A 23813-nucleotide genomic window follows, 5' to 3' on the forward strand; every position below is an offset into this window, starting at 1 on the left:
AACAGAATCTTCTCGTCCCAGATTTAACCTTCGGCCAGATCATTCCAGCCTGCCTGGAGCGTCACGAAGCACAACTTCCCCACAAAGCGTTTCTTCTTGTGGCAGTGATCGCGCATCTACATGGAACACTTTAAAGGAAGATGGTATGCCATCGTGCGATTTCTTGCTGAATAAGATTAATAAACATGGCTAATCTGCCAATTTTAAAGGGTGACACAAAGCTTCAGTTGTACTGGAAAAATGTTTAAAGAGAATGCCAGCATCAAAAGTCTGCAGCTTTTGATGCTAAACTGAAGGCTGCTGTTCCGCATCGAAAGGACAAATTACAGAACCACGTAAAGAGTCAAATCACAAATGACACATGCGCTGTGCTGTGCTGCTTTTAAAAAAATATTGCTTGTCTGTATTACCATTTTAAAGGCTGGTTTGATCAGCTACATCATGGATCTTTTGATTTGTTTGATTAATATGTCGCAACGCTGCATATTTCGGTCTCGCTTGATCTGTAGACAAATCCTTTCCGTGCTTTACTTTTTTCTGCGATCTCTTTTCAAGACATAGGGGCTCGATGCCCCGTCTCACCAGGATGGTAACTCAGGGCAACATGGCGTCTGCTGGACTCTGCACCCAGGGTTACGGGGGAAATCCACGCCACGGATAGACAGTTTGATAGACTGCGTGCGGGAGAACTCGGGAGTGTTCCGGTCACGGAGAAGACCAGAAGCATCGGGCAACAAGCTTCTCTCCCGCTCTCCTTTTCCAGTTTTCCTTTACCTTTCGCTCTCCGAAAAGGAAGAGCTCCCTCCTCGCGATTTACCCGCGTCTCCACGCTAGGAACACAGAGAGGATCATGGGATAGCACCTGAGGCTTCTCCGAGGGCCTCTGCTCATCGCCATTTACCCACAACCTCCTGCCAAGTCACCGACCCTCCCCTCTGCCAACTTTACCAATGCCACCGACACCTGCACCAGGCCTCCATTCAACAGACACTATGCCACACACCAACCTCCACAAACCACCCAGAAGGGCTTCATGCCATTGTTACTGACATCGTATACAGGAGGATACACATCTGCCTCTTTACATTACATCACATTACCATTATTTAGCGGACGCTTTTATCCAAAGTGACTTACAGTTGATTAGACTAAGCAGGGGATACTCGGCCCCCTGGAGCAATGTGGGGTTAAGGGCCTAGCTCAGGGGCCCAAAAGCTGAGCAGATCTTTCTGAGAAATGTCAACACATCAGTGCACACTAACAGTACTGTACATACGGGGGCATTAAACACACAGCAAGCTTTCCCTAAAAGGAATATGACCAGGGGTGATTCGGGAGGATCTGTACATTGCCAGAACACATCATTTTTTAAATAGGTGTGCCCCCTAGTGTTCCAGCTTGGTCATTACACGCCTGCACAGACCGGACACACATAATGTTTAAAAACGTGTGTGCTCTCAAGAGCCTTTACATTAGCTGTGTGTCCTTGAGTCCACAGTACAAAATGGTGAAAATTATAACTATAATACTAATAATAATTATTATAATAATAATAATTATAGAACAAAACCAACACATCCCTAATGTGTGTTACTCATACCTTCTTATTAGTGCACCATTTGAAACTGAAACGGTTTAAAAAATATATATTTTTTCAATCTTATCTGATGTTTCATAAAAAATACAATTGTAGCAAGTTAACAAGCAGTTTGGAGGAGAGATGCATTGCTATCGTTTGGTTAGTTGACTATAAAATAAGCGTGTTATGAGACTCATGTAGAAAAACGTGCACGTGTTGAAAAGAACTCTAGTAAATACGGGGAACTGGAGGCTTTTTTTGGATTTTTTCCATCCAAAAGAGGCACACCATTTTCTGTACTTGACTAATACTGCCTGCCATCAGAAGTGAACCTCCTGAAGAAGGAGGCCGTTCCGCTATGCTGTGAACACTGTGGTTTGGTCCGTTAAAAAATACAAAATTATAAGCTAGAGAAAAAACACGCTGAAGTAAAATAAAAATCATGTTTGTTTGCCGTCTTCTCACACACACACACACACACACACACACATTCATGATATTCATGATATTCATCATCTTTATACAAAAGTACTAAACGTGGAAAAAAAAAAAACGAGCGTAACGTCATTGCTTGGAAACCGATCGCGGTTATATCTTCATGCACTTCTCCTGGGCAGCGCTGATGATGTCATCACTCGGCCCTGCTGTGATTGGCTGATGTGACTGGCAGCCTCTTCCTCTACAGGACAGGAGAGGAGTGGGTAAGCACGGGATGTTACTGGGCCTGGAGGATACTGCAGATGTGGGAGCAGGGCTGTGAAGGGGGCAGGACCAGGTCCCAGAGGGTGTGAGGGTGGAGCAGGGTGCAGTCAGCTCTGAGGGTGGAGCAGGGGGCAGGGTAGAGCAGGGTGCAGTCAGCTCTGAGGGTGGAGCAGGGGGCAGGGTAGAGCAGGGTGCAGTCAGCTCTGAGGGTGGAGCAGGGGGCAGGAGCAGCTCCCGCAGGGGGCAGGGTGGAGCAGGGGGCAGTCAGCTCTGAGGGTGGATGGGGCGGGGGAGAGAGAAGGGCCCACTTGTTTTTGGCGGGTGTGTCAGGGTGCCGTCCTCAGTTCTCTGACAGCGAGAGTGCCAAGGCAGCCTGGAGCGCCGCCTCTTCATCGATGCTGTAGTCCTGTGAACACACACACACGCACGCACGCACGCACGCACACACACAGACACACAGACACACACACAGACACACACAGACACACACAGACACACACAGACACACACACACAGACACACAGACACACACAGACACACACACAGACACACGCACGCACAACCATACAGACACGCACACACACACACACACACACACACGGCCAGGGTTCAGCCTTCTTTGCTCGGGTCAAAGGTTGCTATGCCTACACATTACATTAATGGAAATGGCAGACGCTTTTATCCAGAGCGAAGTATAGTTGATTAGACTAAGCAGGAGAGCAAGGCCCTTAACCAATGCTGGGTTAAGGGCCTTGCTCAAGGGCCAAACGGCTGTGCAGATCTTATTGTGGCTACACTGGGGGTCGATCCACCGACCTTGCGGGTCCCAGTCATGTACCTTAACCACTACGCTACCCATTTCAGGAGTTAAATATTAATATTGCACTGTACCAAACAGCTAAAGGTCTTACACAGACCGGGATTAGCCTCCCCCCAACCCCATGTACGAGTGATTTTAAACAGCTACCACACAAGTCTAACAGTAAAACGGTTAATGCATTTGACATCCACTAAGGCAAAGTTCCTCAGGGGAGGAGCCTTGTCATATAAATGTTTTGGGGAAACTCTGTTCTCCTCAGGCAGACCGTTCCAGAGGAGCCGGGGTCTGTGGGGTGAATTTCGTCGCGACACTGACAGACAGGAGGGAGCCATCCCGACGGTGTCTCTCACCATTAGACTAAGCAGGAGAGCAAGGCCCTTAACCAATGCGGGGTTAAGGGCCTTGCTCAAGGGCCCAATGGCTGTGCAGATCTTATTGTGGCTACACTATGTCTTACACAGACATTAGCCTCCCCCCACCCCATGTACGAGTGATTTAAACAGCTACCACACAAGTCTAACAGTAAAATGGTTAATGCACTTGACATCCACTAAGGCAAAGTTCCTCAGGGGAGGAGCCTTGTCATATAAATGTTTTGGGGAACTCTATTCTCCTCTATTTTCAGAGACACTGACGGACAGGAGGGGGCCATCCCGGCGGCGTCTCTCACCACGAAGGTGTCGTAGCAGAACTTGTGCCGGTGCAGGACGTGCTGCAGGAAGTTGGCGCTCTTGTAGCTGGGGTCTCCCCAGGGCATGGCGGAACACACCGGACACACCTGGGCACAGGTGGGGCGAGAGACAGGAGGGTACGCTTCTGTGAACATTGGACACGCACCCAATTTCTCTCTTAATTAAGCCACACTTCAGTTCACTTCCTGAGCGGAACAAACTGAAAGGGCACTGGCCCCAACAAGGTGACCCCTTTCACCCCCCTATAGCCTTTATAGGTCATAAACGCACCCACATTAAAAAAACACTACTGAGGCAAGTTAACGTGTCGTGTGAAAGATAAATGCTACCGTTTGCCTAGTCGACTGTGTGAGAGTGAGCGTGTGTATGAATGGGTGAATGACGGCATCCATTGTAAAGCGCTTCGGATAAAGGCGCTATATAAATGTACCATTTACTGTTTTTTTTTTTTTTTTTAACATTTTATGGAAGGAAAAAGAGTGGAACATTGCCTACCACATAACGCTTCACCCCTGAAATTTCCTTGCTTGTCCTTATAATATGCATACATTTTTTTGCATACATGCATTTCTGTGGCTCCTTGTCAAGTACATAACTCATCATGCTCGATGCATACAGTATGAAGCCAGTTATTACATCACCATTAAAGGTACAATAGGTAAGATTTTTGTGTTAAAACATTGTTACAAGACCATTGCAAATCCCTTCCTATCATTGAAAAAGGCTCACTGACATGTTGACTCGCCCTCTGCCTGTGTTTATAGTGCTTAAATTCGGGTTTCAAAATATGCAGTTGACAAACCAACGCCCGGTGCCAAAACATTGTATAGCTGTACAATAATTCAAGCTCATTGCTTGAAAATTGGTTCTGCAACAGCGAAAGGCGTTTCAACGTCAGCGGTGGGGATGGGGTGGGGATAAACAGTGTTGTGGTTTGAGCGTGTTTGTTGCTGCTATTCCTCTCTCGACCGTTAGAAGTCTTAAATTACCTATTGCACCTTTAAGACTAGAAAAAAAAAACATGCTCAATCTTGATAAACCGGGGATTCCAGTGCTTGCTACTGCCACACAGTTTTAGACAGAGATCTGACCTGCTTCACAGACCAAACAAGCGGACGCTGCAGCGGGGTTCCTCACCACTTTGTTGGGGTCGTTGCGGTGGTTCTCCATGCAGTGTTTGACCAGCTCCTGCTGGTCCAGGTTGCGTGCCCCACAGTACGGACACACGAACGTGGAGCGGTTTGGGATATTGCTGCGGGGAGGGGAGGAGGGGGGGGGGGGGGGGGGAGGAAGAGCACAAACGCGCGGTCAGGGGGAACGCCGCTGCTAAACGGCGGCCGGGAGGATCTGAGGCAGGCCGCGACGTCCGGGCCTCCTCCGGGCCCCGAAACCGAGACCGAAAAAAAGTTGAGCAGAAATCTCAAACAGCTCTCCAGCTAATGAACTGCACGGTGCAATTACGCGCGGGGAAATGAAACGGACGGTGACGCGCGCGGGAAGCCCTGCGGCACCTCGTCTAGACGCTCCGCTCTCTCGCTCGGCTCCGTTCGCAAGGCTCTGCCGCGAACATCAGAGACGCCATTACCACCATCAACCGCAGGGCTCCGCCCCCCACGCCGATGAGTGACAGCTGCGGGCGGGACACACGCTCTTCTGTATAACGGGCACTCATGTGCACGCACACATTCATTACTATTATTATTTATTTGCGGCCACAGTTCATCATGTAACAGCGGGGCACAAAAATGCTAAAATGTCAGCCATGTTCCCCTGTCAGGGTCTGAGATGGAGAGACGGGGTCTGAGATGGGGATTCAGGGTCAGAGATGGGGAGACAGGGTCTGAGATGGGGAGACAGGGTCTGAGATGGGGAGACAGGGTCTGAGATGGGGAGACAGGGTCTGAGATGGGGAGACAGGGTCTGAGATGGGGAGACAGGGTCTGTGATGGGGAGACAGGGTCTGTGATGGGGAGACAGGGTCTGAGATGGGGATTCAGGGTCTGAGATGGGGATTCAGGGTCTGAGATGGGGATTCAGGGTCTGAGATGGGGATTCAGGGTCTGAGATGGGGATTCAGGGTCTGAGATGGGGATTCAGGGTCTGAGATGGAGAGACAGGGTCTGAGATGAAGAGACAGGGTCTGTGATGGGGATTCAGGGTCTGAGATGGGGAGACAGGTATATATGAGAGCGTATATTCATTCCTTTTCTCCTTTTCCGCGTGAAACGTGTCGGTCACGCACGGAGCTGCTTCCTCTGTGACCGGGCAGGCTGTGCATCATCAGTATCTCCGGGTAGGTTTGAAAGTGCTTCCCTTTCCTCTAATCCAAAGGGAACTCATTATTTTTTCACTGTTGTTTCAGGGAGAGCCGAAGATTATACCATCGTGTGCAATACAAAGCCTGCCCCTCCAAAGACCTCTGGATAATTTTTTTTATAAAATTGCACCGAAGGCACTTTCTTTTGATTAATAAACAGTAGCTTGTGGACTAGTGATACATGTAATATTTAAAGTCTGCATGCCTTGAAAACTTCTTTTTTTATCTCTCCCCCCAGAACAATTCTAAGGAATAGACAATTAAATTTTGGCTGGATGTAATTTTGATTTACATAAAAAGCTGGCTCACAACCAAACTAAAAACACTCGTCATTCCAATGATCCGTCAATTTAATTTTCTGTACGAGAATTCATTCGAAATGAGACCATTTTACAATTGAACACGGGCTGTGTAATTACTAACAAAATTCAACACAAAGACAGTAACTTCTTTTGCCATGTTGTTACCATGTTTTTTTTTGTGTCATCTTTAAAAATACAAAAATGTTAATGGATGGCTCACCTGGGAATGGGCTGGGATGTGGGCACAACTGGCACAAATTTGGGGCAGTTGGCCATCTGCTCCTGAACCTTCGTGCAGGAGGAAATATGTGACCTCATCTTCACCAGGGTGACCTGAAGCCATCCGAGAGAGAGAGAGAGAGAGAGAGAGAGAGAGAGAGAGAGAGAGAGAGAGAGAGAGAGAGAGAGAGAGGGAGAGGGAGAGGGAGAGAGAGAGAGAGAGAGAGAGGGAGAGGGAGAGGGAGAGGGAGAGGGAGAGAGAGAGAGAGAGAGAGAGAGAGCTAGGTGAGCGATATAATAGGCTACGAGAACCACATCAGACCAAACACCCAACCGGAGAACAGGGGGTCAATGCGGCTGTTTAACCTCAAATTCGCACCCTGCGAGTGTTCTGCCGAAAAGGTCCATCATCGTCACACGGCTGACCCCTTGTTACTTGCTGGACAGAGTTTCACCTCATAGTGTGCACTTCAGACATAGTGTGCACTTCAGACACAGTGTGCACTTCAGACACAGTGTGCACTTCAGACACAGTGTGCACTTCAGACACAGTGTGCACTGGCAACAATGCCTCATCTGGAAAACCAGGAGTCAAGCGGCGCTGCCCTCACTACCCTCCTCCCCAAACCCGCACACCCCTCCCCTCCCCTCCCCTCCCCCCACAGCCCACACCCCCTCCACACACACCCCTCCACACACCCACCCCCACCCCCTCCCCCCACACCCTACACCCCACACACCCCTCCCCTCCCCCCACACCCCCTCCACACACACACCCCCTCCCCCCACAGCCCACACACACCCCTCCACACACACACCCCCTCCCCCCCTCCCCCCACAGCCCACACACACCCCTCCACACACACACCCCCACCCCCCCTCCCCCCACAGCCCACACACACCCCTCCACACACACCCCCTCCCCCCCTCCCCCCACAGCCCACACACACCCCTCCACACACACACCCCCTCCCCCCCTCCCCCCACAGCCCACACACACCCCTCCACACACACACCCCCACCCCCCCTCCCCCCACAGCCCACACACACCCCTCCACACACACACACCCTCCCCCCCTCCCCCCACAGCCCACACACACCCCTCCACACACACACCCCCACCCCCCCCTCCCCCCACAGCCCACAGCCCACACACACCCCTCCACACACACCCCCCCACCCCCCCCCCCACAGCCCCACACCCCCTCCACACACCCCCACCCCCACCCCCCCACAGCCCACACACACCCCCTCCACACACACCCCTCCCCTCCCCCCACAGCCCACACCTTTTTACTGCAGCCTCGGCAGGGGGCCTTGCAGGAAGAGAGCTGCTTCTCCACGCAGGATGACTTGTCCACCTTCTTTGGGTCGAAAGGCATGCGGCAGAGGGGGCAGAGTGGGGACGTCACCTGCAGGCAGGGCTGCAGGCACTCGCCACAAAACCTGCAACCAGGAGAGAGATGGGTCACAAACGATAAAGTTAACGCTTTCTCAAACCTGCAGGCACAAACCACAAAACCTGCAATCCGGAGAGAGATGGGTCACCCAATGATTATGTACTCTCAAACCTGCAGCCACAAACCACAAAACCTGCAATCCGGAGAGAGGGGTCGCCAACAATAACGCTGTCTGAAACCTGCAGCCACAAACCACAAAACCTGCAACCAGGAGAGAGATGAGTCACAAATGATAAAGTTAACGCGTTCTCAAACCTGCAGGCACAAACCACAAAACCTGCAATCCAGAGAGAGGGGTCAGTATTTCCTTCAGTATTCTCATCCCTCACTGCAGACAGACAACGCCTGCTGTTGTCCGTTCCACATTCCTTATTCATACGCGATTAGATTTTTTAAGATATTATCACACAACAATGGCTGAGGTTGGAACCTAACCCTCAAGATCTGCATCCTATGAATAATCCATCTTGCCAAAAGTGCGCCACTGTACTTTTGTACACAGTGTACACTGAACTCATTCAAATCTGATTTTAAAGGCGTATTCCATGTTGCTTAAGAATTACTGTTTCAAATGGGGGTGGGGGCGGCACTGGGGGAGGAATGAGCAGAAATCCATTTCCTTCTGAAGTTGCGGCAGCTCTATGAATCTGGGCGAGAGGAAGAAAAAAAAATAAAAAATCTACTTGCGTTTATTGCGAAAGCAATCCCAACCAAATGCAATTTGATTCGCTCTCGTAAGTCATAAAAAAAGGCAGCTGTTTAAAATTCTGTCGTGCTTGGCAGAACTGGGCTTCTTTCGATTTGGCACCGCGATAACGGCTCCCTATTAACGGTTCCGTCAGGAAATCGCGGACGGCACGCGCGATGACTCCGCAGCCAGACGCTAGCGCTCGAGGGACGGGGCGCGCGCGGAACGGAACATCACGCCCCGCCATCGACGTGCAGAACCGCTGACCCGACAGAACAAGCAGACACGTTTCCACAGACGATTGATTCTGAGAAAAAAAAAAAAAAAAAAAAAAAATCGCTGAGATCATGAATGCTGACACACTGTTAATGCTATTATTCAGCAGGGTTTTTGATTAAAACACCCGTGTTTTAAATTTCATTTGTCTAAATCATTGGATTGCCATGTTGTGAGACACAGAATATAAGGTATTGTGCTGAGGGTGTAAAATAAATGGTAAATGTCGGCATGAATTGATGCTTCTCATTCACCCGTTCACATACACGCACTCAGACACCAGCGGCGATTGGCTGCCATGCACGGTACCAACCAGCTCGTCAGGAGCATTTGGGGGTTAGGTGTCTTGCTCAGGGACACTTTGACACACCCAGGGCGGGATCGAACCGGCAACCCCCCGACTGCCAGACGACTGCTCTCTGCCAATGTTGCCACATCTGCATTTCTTACAAAGAAACAGTATGTTTCCTCACATGCTTGGGGTTTGGGTGAATGTTCCCTCGTGTCCAGCTTGGTTTGTACGGGGACGGACGTGTTCGCCAGGTTAACAGCCAAATTGGGGATGTGGGGTGGGGGGGGGCGTCTGCAGAAGTTGGCTGGGAGCCCCCCCCCACCCCCACCCCCACCCCGATCAGCATGCTGACCAATCAGATTTCACCACAGACTGCGTGAGTCAGCACACATGGGCTTACAGTGACAAACAGCACGGGGGGGGGGGGGGGGGGGTGAGGGGGCAGCCCCCCCACCATCGGCTGATGGGTGTGGCCTGCAACCCTCACGCCCCCACATCGAATGGGGGGGGCGGGGGAGTGGGCGGCCTCACGCCTTTTTCCCCCCGAGAACGAGTGCTCAGGTCAATTCCTAGGGTGGCCTGTGGCGTAGCGGTTAAGGTAAATGACTGGGACACACAAGGTCGGCGGTTCTAACCCCGGTGTAGCCAGGATAAGATCCGCACAGCCGTAGGGCCCTTGAGCAAGGCCCTTAACCCTGCATTGCTCCAGGGGAGGATTGTCTCCTGCTTAGTCTAATCAACTGTACGTTACTCTGGATAAGAGCGTCTGCCAAAAAGCCATTAATGTGATGTAATGTTCATACAGGGCGAGCTGCCGCAAGACAGAGAGAAGTGGAAAGTTATTTTTAACAAAGGGGGGGGGGGGGGGGAAAACGGCAATTGCTCCACACAGACATTTTAGTGAATACAGTAGCAAAGAACCAAAAAAAAAGAAAAAGAAAAAAAAAAAGGATATTTTGCAAAGTCCATACAGGAATACAGGACATCAGACATGCATCTGACAGTTTCACCTGTCCAGGTCATATCGCTGCTGCTTCTCACCCAGTGCATTCTGGGATAGCACCAGGACCCGGTCTCCAACCCCGGTCCTGGGCCACAGGGTCTGCTGCTTCTCGTTGTTACTCTGCACTTAATGAATCGATTGGAGGAGTCGATTACTCAGAACTCGATTACACAACTCACCACGCCTGCTCGGGCGCCTGGGTCTCATGACTTTAATGCGAAAACAAAAAAACAAAAACCAGCAGACCCAGTAGCTCTCCAGGACTCGGGCGGGAGGCCACTGTGTTAAAGTGTGGCCTTTTAACAGCAATTTCCAAAACGGTTACTCTGAGGCAGGGAAATATTCCCACAGGTCTGAGGCAGGCCTGAAGCTTCCCTGTCCATCTCTCCTCTTGCTCTCGGTTTCTCTCCGCAAGTAACGAGGCAAAAGGGCCGGACAAACACTGCGGCAAAATTAAGCTGACTCCACACCCGCGCTTGGCATTTGGTGCTTTCCAGAATTTTCCACAGTTTACATAAAAAATAATTTAAAATCTAAATAAATAAAAGTTCTTAATTTCACCCCGAAAGCTCCACTTCATATTAAAGACGGGGTAACGGAACGTGATGCTCTCGCTTGCAAGAAATAAACATTTAAAAACAAGTCGCTTTCAGCGACACGGGCCGTATTTAAAAAAGGGAGCTTTTTTCCCCTTCCCCCAGCCGTGCTTGAATTTATTCCGTTCCGTGCGCACGAAAACGTCCCCGTCGGCACCTGCTGTCTCCCAGCCTGGCTCTGTACCGCCCGATGACCTGACACGCCACGGCGCGGCGTTTTCCCACCGCGGTAAAGCAAATGAATTTGTCTATGTTTCAATTAACACGAGCCATCAATTTAGCCTGGGTCTCCCGCGCCGACGATCGCCGGTAAGCCGAGAGCGCTCTTTCTAACAATACACCGCACACACTGGGCTCAATTGAGCATGAAATGTCCTAGTTTACTTAATTGAGAATTACTAAGTGCTCCGTGAGGGGCAGGGAAAAAAAATAAACGAGTAATAAAAATTGTTCGAGCGCAGTGGAGAGGTTGGAGCTGACCGTATCAGTATATGCTTAATCATTCTAAGCGGTTACCTTGGTTACAGCTTTACTGTACGTTGCTATTAATCAGCTAGTCGGCCACCGCTCGTTTTTGGCTCTATTAAAAGTCCCCACCTGGCAATAATTTATTAGACGAGAAGCGTCATTGACCGCTGGTGCCTGATCTGCCCTTTCCCTACGCTCCCCCTCTCCCTCTCCCTCCCTCTCCCTCCCTCTCTCTCCCTCTCTCTATCTATCCTATCTCTCTCCCGCCTCTCTCTCTCTCTGTAATTAATCCTCTCTATTCTTTCCTCCTCTCTTTCTCTTTCTCTCTCTCTCTCTCTCTCTCACTCTCTGCACAGTTGAGGAGAAAGTGTTGAGCCCTTTGCTGTCGGTTGGCTCAGATCAACTCAACCCTCCCAAGGACTGCTGGAAAACGCTCCTTTTACGGTGTTATAAAAGCAATAACCTACAGCTCTACAGACAGATTAAAAAACTGTCCGAAACGTTTTAAGGCAAGTGAATCGCGCCCACGGGAGTCGTTACGCTCCTCTCTCCAAGACGTGTCGAGTGCCAATCACACGCCACACCACAGACACTAAAACACAGAGGACCAACAACTACAACACATAAGACAACGTTGTAAATGTTGTGGTGAATGCACTCCGTTGCTTGTATGAGGCAAATCGTGAAATAAAACTGCCGCGATGTTACGGAGGAGGGAGCACTTAGAAGGACAATGAAAACTTGAGAAGTCACTCATGATTTAGAACCTGGGCTGACTCAGTGTTTGTGTGTGTGTGTGTGTGTGTGTGTGTGTGTTGGGGGGGGGGGGGCGTGTCTCGTCAGTCTGGGGTTGGCCCCGCCCGTAGCACAAGTGCATGCTGGGAACGCCGTACACAACCCAGTGACGTCAGAATGGTGAGACGGGACCGTGTGTACAGCGGTCAGTGAACAGGCCTCACACGGACCCTCCCTGATGGCACCCTACAAGCCCTAAAACCCTCCCAAAAGCACGCAGCGATGGGAAACAGGTCCTAGGCTGGCCGTTAGACGGAACCGTGGGAGGAACCGGAGGAAGCGGAGGAACCGGACTCGACAAGAGGAGCCCATCCTCCTCTGACCGCCTCTGACGCTTCATAACGACCAGCACGGTATTCGCCCATTTTAACTCTAGCTGGGGACTATCTATGGCCAGTGGCGTAGCGGTTAAGGTGCATGTCTGGGACCCGCAAGGTCAGCGGTTTCGATCCCCGGTTGTAGCCACAGTAAGATCCGCACAGCCGTTGGGCCCTTGAGCAAGGCCCTTAACCCTGCAATTGCTCCAGGGGAGGATTGTCTCCTGCTTAGTCTAATCAACTGCAAGTCGCTTTAGGTTAAAAGCGTCAGCCAAATGACATGTAATGTAACCCTGTATGAAGGAGGTAACAAGACATGTGAGGTTTCGGAGGAGAACAGAATTCCGGTTTAGCTCACGGTCGTCTAGATTAGTCACACCGTTCCCTGTGATGAAGCCAAGCTCTTTGAAGGCGTTTCTATCAGACGTGTTCTCTATGCTTATCTTGGAACTGTTGTTATGCTTCTTCTTCTTATTATTATTATTATTTTTTGTTTTCCGATTCTGCACGGGCGCCTCTGCTCCGGCTGCCGCTGTGATGTGCAAATGTGCAGCCATCTCGTCCTGGAGGCCTTCAAACTTACTCCAGATAACAGAGAGCCTGCCAGAAGAACGAACGATAACGATCATCCTAAACTCAGACCGAAAAAAACATCCCTCAAACTCCAGACGCAAGAAGAATATTAGAACGATTAAAAAGGCCCCCTCGATAGCAGTCTGAATAAATGCCGGGAGTTTGCCTCATTTATTATTTATCAAGTAAATCCAATTAAAGCTCGGTATCAATGTAAAAAAAAAAAAAAACTTTCAAATGGTCAGCAAATATTGAAATACAAACTTCAGCCATAAAATATTTAGGTTGAAGCATGACGAACACGGGAATGTTTTTCAGGACTATTCGCTGTCTCGGGTTGTGTATATTCCCAGGGTTCAATTCACTGAAAGAACCTCCCTGAACCGTCTTCTTTTAAATGACTGGTTATGGAGTTACGGGCGTAAACTGGGTCGCTGTGTCGCTCGTGAGTAGAACCATCCGGATGTTTCCGCTCGTTAAGGTTATGCTTCACCGAAAACGCATCGTAATGGTCTTCCGGATCATTTCCGTGGAACATTCAACACTTCAATTATCCTTCAAATTCCTCAGCGTAATCATTCAAATGGAGGTATTATCCTGAAAGGTGAAGGGATGATTTGCCGCATTAAACAGAACGGGGCAGATGAGATTGATGAAAATGTTGTGGTTTTTTGTTTTTTTCCCGGTGGAACAGAACCTTAAAAGCCGACAGCACTCCTCAACCGTGGGTCTCTGTTGCGGTACCGTCTCTTGTTAACACGTTTGGCTTTCCGCAATTCCAATTTAAGCAACTTCTCCAATTAAAAAGGAAACACATCTGCAGTCTTCAAGGGGCCCCCCAGCGGAGAGCCCTGTGCGACGAGCTTCTTCCCCCTCCCATAACTCTCCGAATACTCCTTCTACCAAAATATTCTCCCCCCTGAGAAGTGCGAGAAACACACAGGGATGGGGGGGGGGGGGGGGGGGGGGGATGTCATCTCCCGAAATAGAGCAGAGAGTGCCAGCAGAGAATAAACACCACCATTTTAAAAATCCTTTAAAAAACTTGTCCGAACATGTGTAAAGAACTGTACTAAACTTGACATTGGGGCTTTGCGCTGCGAGAAGGCAATGTTGATAATGCAACAGTAAGCTACATTAGTTTGGACCTGCTCATTCCGCACAAGACAGAGAACATTAACAATTAAATCCTCTACCAAACACCTAACGCACGCATACAGACCTACGCACCGCAGACAGAACACACAGACAGACCTTCCCACAGCACTGTGTCACAGACGGTCGCACGCGGTCACGCTGTAGCCTTGGTGCTAGCATTGGTGCTAGCCTTCCAAGCAGTTAAAGGGTCTTCCCCAGCTTATCTACAAAAAATCATCAGATCCTACACCCCTGCCAGACCTCTTCGTTCAGCCTCCACAGGCCACTTGGCACCTCCCCCTCTCAGAACCTCCACCTCACGCTCACGACTACTGTCTGTTCTGGCTCCACGGTGGTGGAACGAACTCCCCGTTGAGGTCAGAACTGTAGAATCTCTCCCCACCTTCAAGCGCAAGCTGAAAACACACCTCTTCAAGCAGCACCTCTCCCCATCCCTCCCTACCTCCCTGTGAACCTTAATTGTTGTCTCTGTGACTTGCTTTGTGTATCGGTATTTTTAGTTGGCTAGGTAAGCAGTGTTTGGATAGTTAACTTCGGTCACTTTTGCTCTGTTTGTTTGTTTCTTTGATCTCAAGAAAAAAAAAAAAAAAAAAAGGCCCTCGTCCTTATCTTTGTTGTACAGGTAGCAGTTGAAATTGTACTTCCCTCTAGGGTCTTTCAGCGAACTTATCCCTGGTTATGGGTATGCACTTTGTTGTATGTCGCTCTGGATAAGAGCGTCTGCCAAATGCCAATAATGTAATGTAATGTTATGTTATGTAATGTAGGGCCTGAGGGCTGCATATCTAGCCCTGCTTTCCACCCTCACACTGGGCCCTCACACTGGGCCCGACGACCACGTATCTGAGGACTGTATACAAAGGCTGGTGTTTCTATGTAACTGTGGAAGGATTGTGTGTTTAATAAATATCTTACTGTAACTAAATGACTGACTGGCTGGCTGGCTGGCTGGCTGGGGAGGCCAGTTCTAGTCACAGACACACTCAGGCTCAATTCAACTGACAAAATAAACTTGTACACAAGAAAATTCCAAAATAAGTTGGGGGAAAAAAACAAAAAAAACAAAAACGAAACAAAGGAAGTTACTCGCAGTCCCACTCAGGGCGACAGACAGAATACAATGTTCTGCTGCTAAAGAACGCTCCCCCGCCTGTCTACAAAGGATAGGATGCTTTTGATTGTCAGGGAGATTTGAGAATAGTGCGTTCTCTCTCTCTCTCTCTCGTTCGATTCAATCACTGCTCTCCCGCACGCTTCGTTTCTCCTCAACTCCTCAAACACTTTTTTTTTTTTATCTCCTCAAAATCTCACTCACCCCCACATTCCCTGGTTCTCTCACTTTCTCTCAAACAGTTCCACCCCTCTCTCTCTCTCTCTCCCTCTCTCCCCCTCACTCCTCAAACAAACTGCCAGAAGCAAAGCCCAACATGTTTTTTTTCTTCTTCTAAAAGATTTCAAAACTTACACTTACACCGCATGTCAACAACTGTCATTTGTTTATGTAGTACACTTTCTTTCGGTGTTGGACATTGGACAGAATTGATGCCCAAATTGTTTCCTGGGTTAACGTGACTGCAAATCCCTTCCCGTAGGAGATGAGCCAACTGCACATTGTATAGTAAGATGGCGTCAGGGAAATTGGACTATACACACAATTCCACCCTGATTAGGTCGCTCCCTACGCTGAAGAAGTATGGCTTGGAAGCTCAAAAGCCATTTCCTGCAGTTTAAGGCAGTTAATGATTGTTCTTTCCTTCCTTTTATAAGCCGTTTTATAAACCAATCCTCTCTGTCCCAACCAGCTCAGAGTGGGTCTGCTCACGACCCCAATCCCTGACCCCTCATTCTGCAGGGACATCACTTCCTTTCTTTAAATGCACAAAAATAGCAGCCAAAACCCCAAAAATGATCCGTACCCCCCCAAACCTCTAAGACAATGAGCAACATTCAAATATAAGGTATAGTCAATAGACAATTCACCAAAATAATAAATTAAAAAATTAGATAAAGAAATATACAACCAATAGTCATTGTAAGAATTATGCAACTAAGAGCCAATGGCAATGAGCAATATAAGGGACCGATTTTTCTTCACCCTGAAAATCAATGTGTGCATCCGCTGACAGCAAGAGAAGTCCCACAGGAGGATCACTGGACCAAGAGTTTGTTACAGAAGTTCTAATAAAAAAAGGTCTAATCACATTTCTAAAAAAAAACCCCAAACAAACAAAGCCAAGGAATATTACCGCAAAGACAATGATAAATGCTTAGAAATCACTTTAAAAGGAGTTCAAGCCAACAAGCTCCAGCATAAACATTTGAAGAAACCAGCTGACATTTTGTTAGCGCTGGAAATAGAACAAAGGTTGTTTTTTTTCTTTTGTTTTTTTTGGCTGCGATTTCTACAAATAATTTTGTCCTTCTTTGGGGTAATAAATCAAGCCTTCAACGCGGATACGTTCACAGCAATTAAAATGCCGAAGAGAAATCATCCTATTTATTTTTTTTGGGGGGGGGGGGGCTATTCTCACAACACCCTGTCTTCGAAGACGAATCCGACCGCCCAGAAATGAAACAATTTAATTCAGTCTTGCGCTTGCCGTGACCACACTGAGCTCCAGGATTCAGTGGTCAGCAGCTCTGCTGAATAGACAGTCCTTCGGTGAGAATAGTTTCACACAATCCTCCATTACGCCGTCACCCTGCCAGGCCGGGTCGGGTCGGCTGAGGCTGCGGCCAGGCCGGGGAACATTGATACCGTCGCACCAAAGCAGGGAAGAGACGCTGACAGGGACAGACAACCCTCAGACCCTCACACTGCTGGCTGGCACATTCACAGATGCTTCACAACCAGCTCCATGGTAACAACTAAGCTGACCCCCGAAGCCCAAGCCAAGGTGTGTGTGTGTGTGAGTGCGTGTGTGTGTGTGTGTGTGTGTGTGGGTGTGTGTGTGAGTGTGAGTCAGTGTGTGTGTGAGTGTGAGAGTGCGTGTGAGTGAGTCAGTGTGTGTGTGTGTGCGTGTGTGTGAGTGTGTGTGTGTGTGTGTGTGTGGAGTGTGTGTGTGTGTGTGGGTGTGTGTGTGAGAGTGTGAGTGCGGTGTGTGTGTGTGTGTGTGTGTGTGTGTGGGTGTGTGTGTGAGAGTGTGTGTGAGAGTGTGTGTGAGGGTGTGTGTGTGAGTGTGAGTCAGTGTGTGTGAGTGTGCATGTGAGTGAGTCAGTGTGTGTGTGTGTGTGAGAGTGTGCGTGTGTGAGTGTGTGTGTGAGTGTGGGTGAGAGTGTGTGTGTGTGTAAGTCAGTGTGTGTGTGAGTGTGAGTGAGTCAGTGTGTGTGTGTGTGTGTGTGTGTGAGTGTGTGTGAGAGTGTGTGTGTGTGTGTGAGTCAGTGTGTGTGTAAGTGTGAGTCAGTGTGTGTGTGAGTGTGCGTAAGAGTGAGTGAGTGAGTGAGTGTGTGTGCGTGCGTGCGTGCGTGTGTGTGTGTGTGTGTCAGTGTGTGTGAGTGTGAGTGAAAGTGTGAGAGTGTGTGTATGTGTATGCACTCAGCAATATTTTAATATTTTTTAATTGGGTGGGAGAGCCATGGGCTCTCCTCATCGCCATGACGATCAGCAGGGCTCTCCTCATCGCCATGACGATCAGCAGGGCTCCCTCGGAGAGAGCTCATGATGGAGCAGGCGAAGTGGAATGCCGTCAGGAACGTTTACTCGACCGGACTTAGACCCTTGCGTGCGGCGCAACTGCGCGAAAGAGGAACCATGTTCCTCTGAAAACCCACCACACACACAGCAAAAAGCCACTTACAGTTGATTGGACTAAGCAGAGTACTATGACCCCTGGAGCAACGTGGGGTTAAGGGCCTTGCTACACCAGGGCTCAAGCCACCAACCTTCACGGTCCCAGTCATGTACCTTAGGCTACAGGCTACTGGCTACATCACCAGGGTTCTCAGCATCCGTTCTTTGTGAGGTTGCAAGAGCACAGCTGAAGACCAGGGATTCACCCACCTCAAAGCGACACAACACCCCCCCCCCCCCGCCTCCACTAGTCATGTGACCTAGCATGTGACATGGCTTTGACTTCCCGTGTGCTAGGCCCGCCCCCCGGCTCAGAGTGACAGCTTAGCTGGCCTGTGTGTGGCCTGTTCACAGTAGTCTCTCATCAAGCATTCAGAGGGCACATGATCTGTTTGGCAAGCAGTGAGTGACAGCCACGATTTTGTCATCTCACTGACGGGCACATTGTGTTCCACCATGGTCATGTTCATCCGCCAAATACACACAAAATACCTAGGCCTAGGAAAGTAACAACACAAATCAAGCCTCCACGCATCGGAGTTCTGTTGTTTTCTGCGAGATTGCGACTGATGGGCTTCTGAATAAAAGCGTGTGTAATGTCTGAATATATCCTTACTGTCCGCTCTCATTAAGGCCCTGAGAGAACACAAACGAGTCACTTTAAATGTCCGTTTCAGCACATCTTACTGAGCGCTGACACGGATGGCTGGGGAACTGTGCACCGTGGCATGTGCACTGCCTGGCTCTCACAGACCTGCCAACAGGGGGCAGTAGAGGGAGCGCTTCCACAGACAACATTTACAGAGTCGCTCGTACCGAGTCGTAGACGGTGACAGAGCAAAAGTAGGGAGGGAGAAGAGAGAGGGAGCAAGAGAGAGTGTAAGAGGGAGAGGGAAAGGAAGAGAGAGGGTAAGAGGGAGACAGTGAGAAGGAGAGTGAGCAAGAGGGAAAGAGAGATTACAACAAGCTTTATGTTCCTGTACAAACTCCCCAAGGCTTCACTATGAGCCATCATGAACAATCTGGATGCTTTCTTCATTTTAAAAATGCCTTCGAGACTTGATGATTTGTTTATTTTTCGGCCTTGTCTGTGACCACAATTGCAGCAAACCCAACAACATTGCGATTTCAAATTAATGTTGCTGCCCGCTTAAGGAACTTAAGCAAAGATGAGAGGATTTTCAGTGTATATTTCTGAGGGTCAAACATCTGTTTAATGATTAAATATCTGGTACTGCACTCATGCATGAGTGTAGGAAGGAAATTATACCTATAAAGTGATATTCTGCAGACATAAATGTAATTTAGAGCTGTTGTTTCTTTATGCCTTGAATTATGTGTTCATTTATTTGCTGTCTATTACATGCAACTGATTTAGCGCAGTTATGGTATGTGTTTGTCCAACCAATAAATCACCTTTATGATCTGAAATTAACTGAAATGAGAAAAAAAATGGAGAGGAGGAGGCTGTATTTTACAGAAACAAAAACACCACAGGAAAACAATCTCTGAGATGCTCTGTCCCGTCATCGTTCTCTCCGCAGACTGCCAGAAGAAAACGTCACGTCTTCCAGCTACCCACCCATATGGCAGAGCTACGGGGAGCCAAACGTGAGATATTACACACACCATCAGCCTGGCATGAAGTCCTATGCTAAAACCAAGATACAGGTGATAATTCTTCCGCAGTGCTGAAATTCACAAACTGTGGCCAGTTCATATGCCAGAATCAGACTGCCAAACGCAAGTGTTCCTCCCCTGCTAGCACCCCACAAATCAGAACGGACAGTCCGGGAATGTACAATACAGGATGTGCAATACCCTGTGGATGAGAAAGATTTTATTTATTTTTTTAATTTTGAGAAAGATTTTATAAAAACATTTTTTTTTTTTTTTACAAAAGGGCATGCAAGTAATTCTCTACACTACGAAGAACAAAGGGTCAGGGCCAAGGTTAAAGCTAATGTCACCTGTCGGAGCTGAACTTGGTGAGGCATTTACACAGGCCCAATAAGCTTCTGGAATCATCCATCACTTGGAGCACTGCTGGAAATGCTCCATTGCACTTTGTAATGGGTAATACGTCATTCCGCCGTGAATCTCCAATACTTGCCCACAAAATTCAGGCTTTGGCTATAGTAAAAAGCCGACCGAGAGGGCTTTTGGCAGTTTTATTCAGGCTCGTTCTGGTGAATGCGCTTAAGTCAAGAAAATAAAAAAAAATCACATTAAAAATTACACATTTACAACCCGACATCCATACCGAAATGTCAGTTGGGGACTGCGCGAGAGTTGTGCGCAGCCAGCGCTGAGCGAGACAATAGAAGCTCATATCGCGCGCTACAAAGGCGGAGGATTTATACGCGCGTGTGCGCTGTCGCGTGCTGTATTTCTTGCAAACCGCGAGCTGCATGCCAGGTATGTCCAGAAGGCAATTCTTACATCTGAAGTGCACTGCAAACGCGAGCCCAGATGCCTTCGGCTGTCATCAAACCGTGTCCATGCATTCATACCAAAATGAGGCGCACCTAGATCAAGGCCGATGTTACATTATGATTTATTTATTCGTGCTTTCACGACAGGCTTTTCAACTGGCTTTGTTTCAAACAACAGCAACTAAGCAGCATACGGAGTACAATTTGTGGGAGGCCTATTTGTCCTTTGTAACACTCATGGGCACACACGGGGGAGCTAATTCCAGCAACAAGACGAGAACGAAGTGCGTGCCATGTGTCAGCGCGATCAAACCCTAATTGCTTGATGAAGTAAAACTTGACAAACGATAGAAAGCATCAAAAACACCGACCACAAAGGACCCCCCCCCCCCCCCCTTTTTTATTTTCCTTTTCCTTTCTCCAATGTAATTCTTTACAGTATCGGGTTCCCCTTTAAGTTCAACTGCTCATCCTGGACTTGAAATGTGCACACCCCATTGTGCTTACTGGCTCAACGTCCTGTTTTCTGTGGGCCCTCTAATTAGGTTTCGTTTCCTCTGGGCTAGTGGGCATTGCCCCTCGTACGCTGAAAGCGGGCACACCTCCCCCCCAACAAAAAAAAAACCCCAACAAAAAAACCCCTAAATACCCCTAACCCCTAAAAACCATTAAAATATGCAGTATTATCTAACGCATTAATACTACGATTTACTATGATAACCTTGTGTTATTGTCTCATTCCAGCGCATGCGTTTTCCGCAACCGTTACAAATGAGCAGAAAAATCCGAGAAACTATACTCTGCATAAAATGACTTGGGTATGCACTGCACGATCCACATTGGCAAGGCAGTTTGTTAGCAAGGTAACAATCTAGCTACACAGAGCGGCTCTGCCTATCAGTATAGTTCACCGTGCAGCCGGACAAAGGACGCGCATTTGTTGCGTAAATATTGAAGTGTGGTGTCATAAAACTAATTAAACAGTTATTGTATCGCTGACATATTGAAGTCGGGCAGCATTTACAAAGCAAAACACACAGTTTTCCAATTCCTTTGTTATGTGAAACACTGTTTTGTCGACTTGCCAGAGCATTATATATAACTGCAAATAGTGCACATAGTAAAACAAAATGATATCTAACGGCTTGTGTGATCTAGACAGCCAGTTTGGAGAATTGTGAATTATTTAAATGTCAACGTATCAATTTCACGGTTTTGCTTTTTTCGAACGTACAGGACCCATCAATATTTTAAGGCTGCAAAAACCAGCTACCAAAAAAAAAAAGTGAACGAAACCGCGACCCATGACACGCAATATTTTGTTTTGCATTAAAGCTGACTGGCTACTCACGTGTGCGCGCAGCTTACGATGCTGACAGGTTTGTAGTAGACCTCCAAACAAATGGGGCAGGAAAACTGGCTTTCGATGCTCTCAGTCGGGGCGGCCGCCGCCGCTGCCCCGTTCGATTGCGGGTGATGGTGATGCTGTCTGAGCTGGGTAGCCGACACAAAACTGCGGAACATCGCCATCATGAACGCGGATCTCTCGGCAGACTGTTGGTTAGCGTTCACAGCAATGTGTAACGTGTAGGCTACCACTGATCTGAATAAGCTGTCAAGCTAATACAGATCAGTGGCGTTAACAAGAAGGGTGGAAAGGAGGGCTAGCATCGGATACATCAACCCCACTACGAAGATGGTAGAGCTGTTGACGAATACACGCCGGACGCGAAAGTAAACATTGCAAGACAGTGGAAACAATAAGCCTTTAAAATCCAGAAAGTGTCGAATGTTTTTCTGGGTATTGAAGTTTTGCTGATGAGCTTCATAATGGAATACGGAACTGTATAAACTACGCTCCCATAATGCACTGCTTCTATGCGCAATAGCATTCGCTAGCTGGCGCTGTAATCCCAAATGCGATTGTAAGAATGTCTATTATTTTCAGTGGAATTAAATTATTGGATTCAGTGTCGAAAATAATTGAGAAAGACAGGAACACAATCCAAACATTGGGGAAAATTTGTCGCCTGCATTGTGTATGTCGCCGCTTTGTGTACAATCGCAGTTATTTTGACAAGCTACGTCATCAAAAAGAGCGACGTTGCAGACAGTTGCATGCGCCTGAAAGTGATCTTCTGCTGAACGCAGCTCACATCCAGCATGTTGGGAAGCAAACCGGCTTTCATCCAGCGCTTGTCTAGGTAATACATAACATGTACACAATTATGGTCTTGTGTTAGACGTCTGTGTTAACGCTATCAGTAATGCTAACTAAGTTGTATCAGTAGGCCCTTCAGACTACCTTTTGGGGTAACTTTGAGTACTGTAACCGGCTGGCTAGCTAGCTAGCTAGCAGCATTGAAAATGTGTCAAGTGGATGAGGAATACAGCGAGCAGTTGGAAAAGAGAACTGTACCGAGGTAAGTAATATTATCCCGTTTTCAAAGGCTAACACTGCTAAGAGGTGTTTCTGTAGTGTAACGTTGTACAAATTATGAATACATAAATCAGGGGTTATTTTGGTTATACCACAGTTATTTTGGCTGTGGAACTAGCTGCCTGACGTGTCAGTCTACGCATTAAAAAAAAAAAAAGACTCATCTGTTTCTATCCCAGTGTGTCCCAGAACTGCGTGAAATGTAAAGACGGCAGTGCTGTCTTGATCATCCGGGCTGGTGATGCCTTTTGCAGGTATGGCAAAGAAAAAAGAAAAAAAACCTATGCTAGCTGGTTTAGCTTGTTATATGCTGGTTGCTTGTCTGAACTGTTTCAAAACATAACTTGAGCTGGTCAAACCAGGTCAAGCTGGGAGCAGGGCAATTCAATTCACGATTTAGAATTCGAGCATCTGCTAGCATTAATCAATATTTATTATTATTATTATTTTTTACATTTATGACCATGTCCAAGCTGTTACCCAACTGTCATGTCATGAATAGTCTTACTGCTGGTTTTTCAGATGTACAGCTAGAAGTACTCAAATTCAAAAGCAGCAACGATGCTTAACTTTGGTTCACCATTGTTTTTTTTTTACTCACGGATATTAAACAGCGTCATTATGTTATGTTATTGCTATTTTCTCAGTCACCAATCTTGTGTCTAGGTGTTGCTTTAAGGAGTACTTTGTACACAAATTCAGAGCCATGCTGGGCAAGAACCGTGTGATCTTTCCCGGAGAGAAGGTGGGTGAGCTACTTCGTACTTGCGTGTTTTTTGCGCCGTTCGGTATGCAGTTCATCGCTGACGCACGCTGTCTCCGCATTTAGGTTCTCCTCGCTGTATCCGGGGGGCCGGCCTCGAGCGCTATGCTGTCACAAGTCCAGGAGGT

General features: G+C 48.1%; 2 protein-coding genes across 2 annotated transcripts in view; one reads left to right on the top strand and one right to left on the bottom strand.

Moving 5' to 3' along the window:
• LOC133130467 (E3 ubiquitin-protein ligase RNF166) lies at positions 1 to 22245 on the bottom strand. The gene is made up of 6 exons (XM_061245081.1): positions 21834 to 22245; positions 7921 to 8077; positions 6633 to 6745; positions 4931 to 5045; positions 3772 to 3879; positions 1 to 2687 (listed from the first exon to the last, which is right to left on the bottom strand). Exons 1-6 carry the CDS (start codon positions 22013 to 22015, stop codon positions 2622 to 2624), a joined length of 741 nt encoding a protein of 246 aa, XP_061101065.1. The 5' UTR covers positions 22016 to 22245; the 3' UTR covers positions 1 to 2621.
• The window catches only part of ctu2 (cytosolic thiouridylase subunit 2 homolog (S. pombe)), a 9745-nt gene continuing 7799 nt past the window's right edge, over positions 21868 to 23813 (top strand). Inside the window, 4 exon segments of the mRNA XM_061245159.1 lie at positions 21868 to 22905; positions 23102 to 23176; positions 23589 to 23667; positions 23752 to 23811. Coding sequence (XP_061101143.1) covers positions 22850 to 22905; positions 23102 to 23176; positions 23589 to 23667; positions 23752 to 23811 — 270 coding nt within the window. The 5' untranslated portion in view covers positions 21868 to 22849.

Source organism: Conger conger, chromosome 6, assembly GCF_963514075.1.
Source record: "Conger conger chromosome 6, fConCon1.1, whole genome shotgun sequence".
Taxonomy (NCBI): Eukaryota; Metazoa; Chordata; class Actinopteri; order Anguilliformes; family Congridae; genus Conger; species Conger conger.

What these genes read in the sequence shown, in the direction of transcription:
- LOC133130467 (XM_061245081.1), bottom strand. Translation starts at nt 22,015, where the DNA reads ATGATGGCGATGTTCCGCAGTTTTGTGTCGGCTACCCAGCTCAGACAG. An exon ending in ATCGTAAGCTGCGCGCACAC is followed by an intron (nt 8,078 to 21,833) that starts GTGAGTAGCCAG and finishes TCCTGGTTGCAG; the next exon opens with GTTTTGTGGCGAGTGCCTGC. An exon ending in ACATCCCAGCCCATTCCCAG is followed by an intron (nt 5,046 to 6,632) that starts GTGAGCCATCCA and finishes CCCTCCCCGCAG; the next exon opens with CAATATCCCAAACCGCTCCA.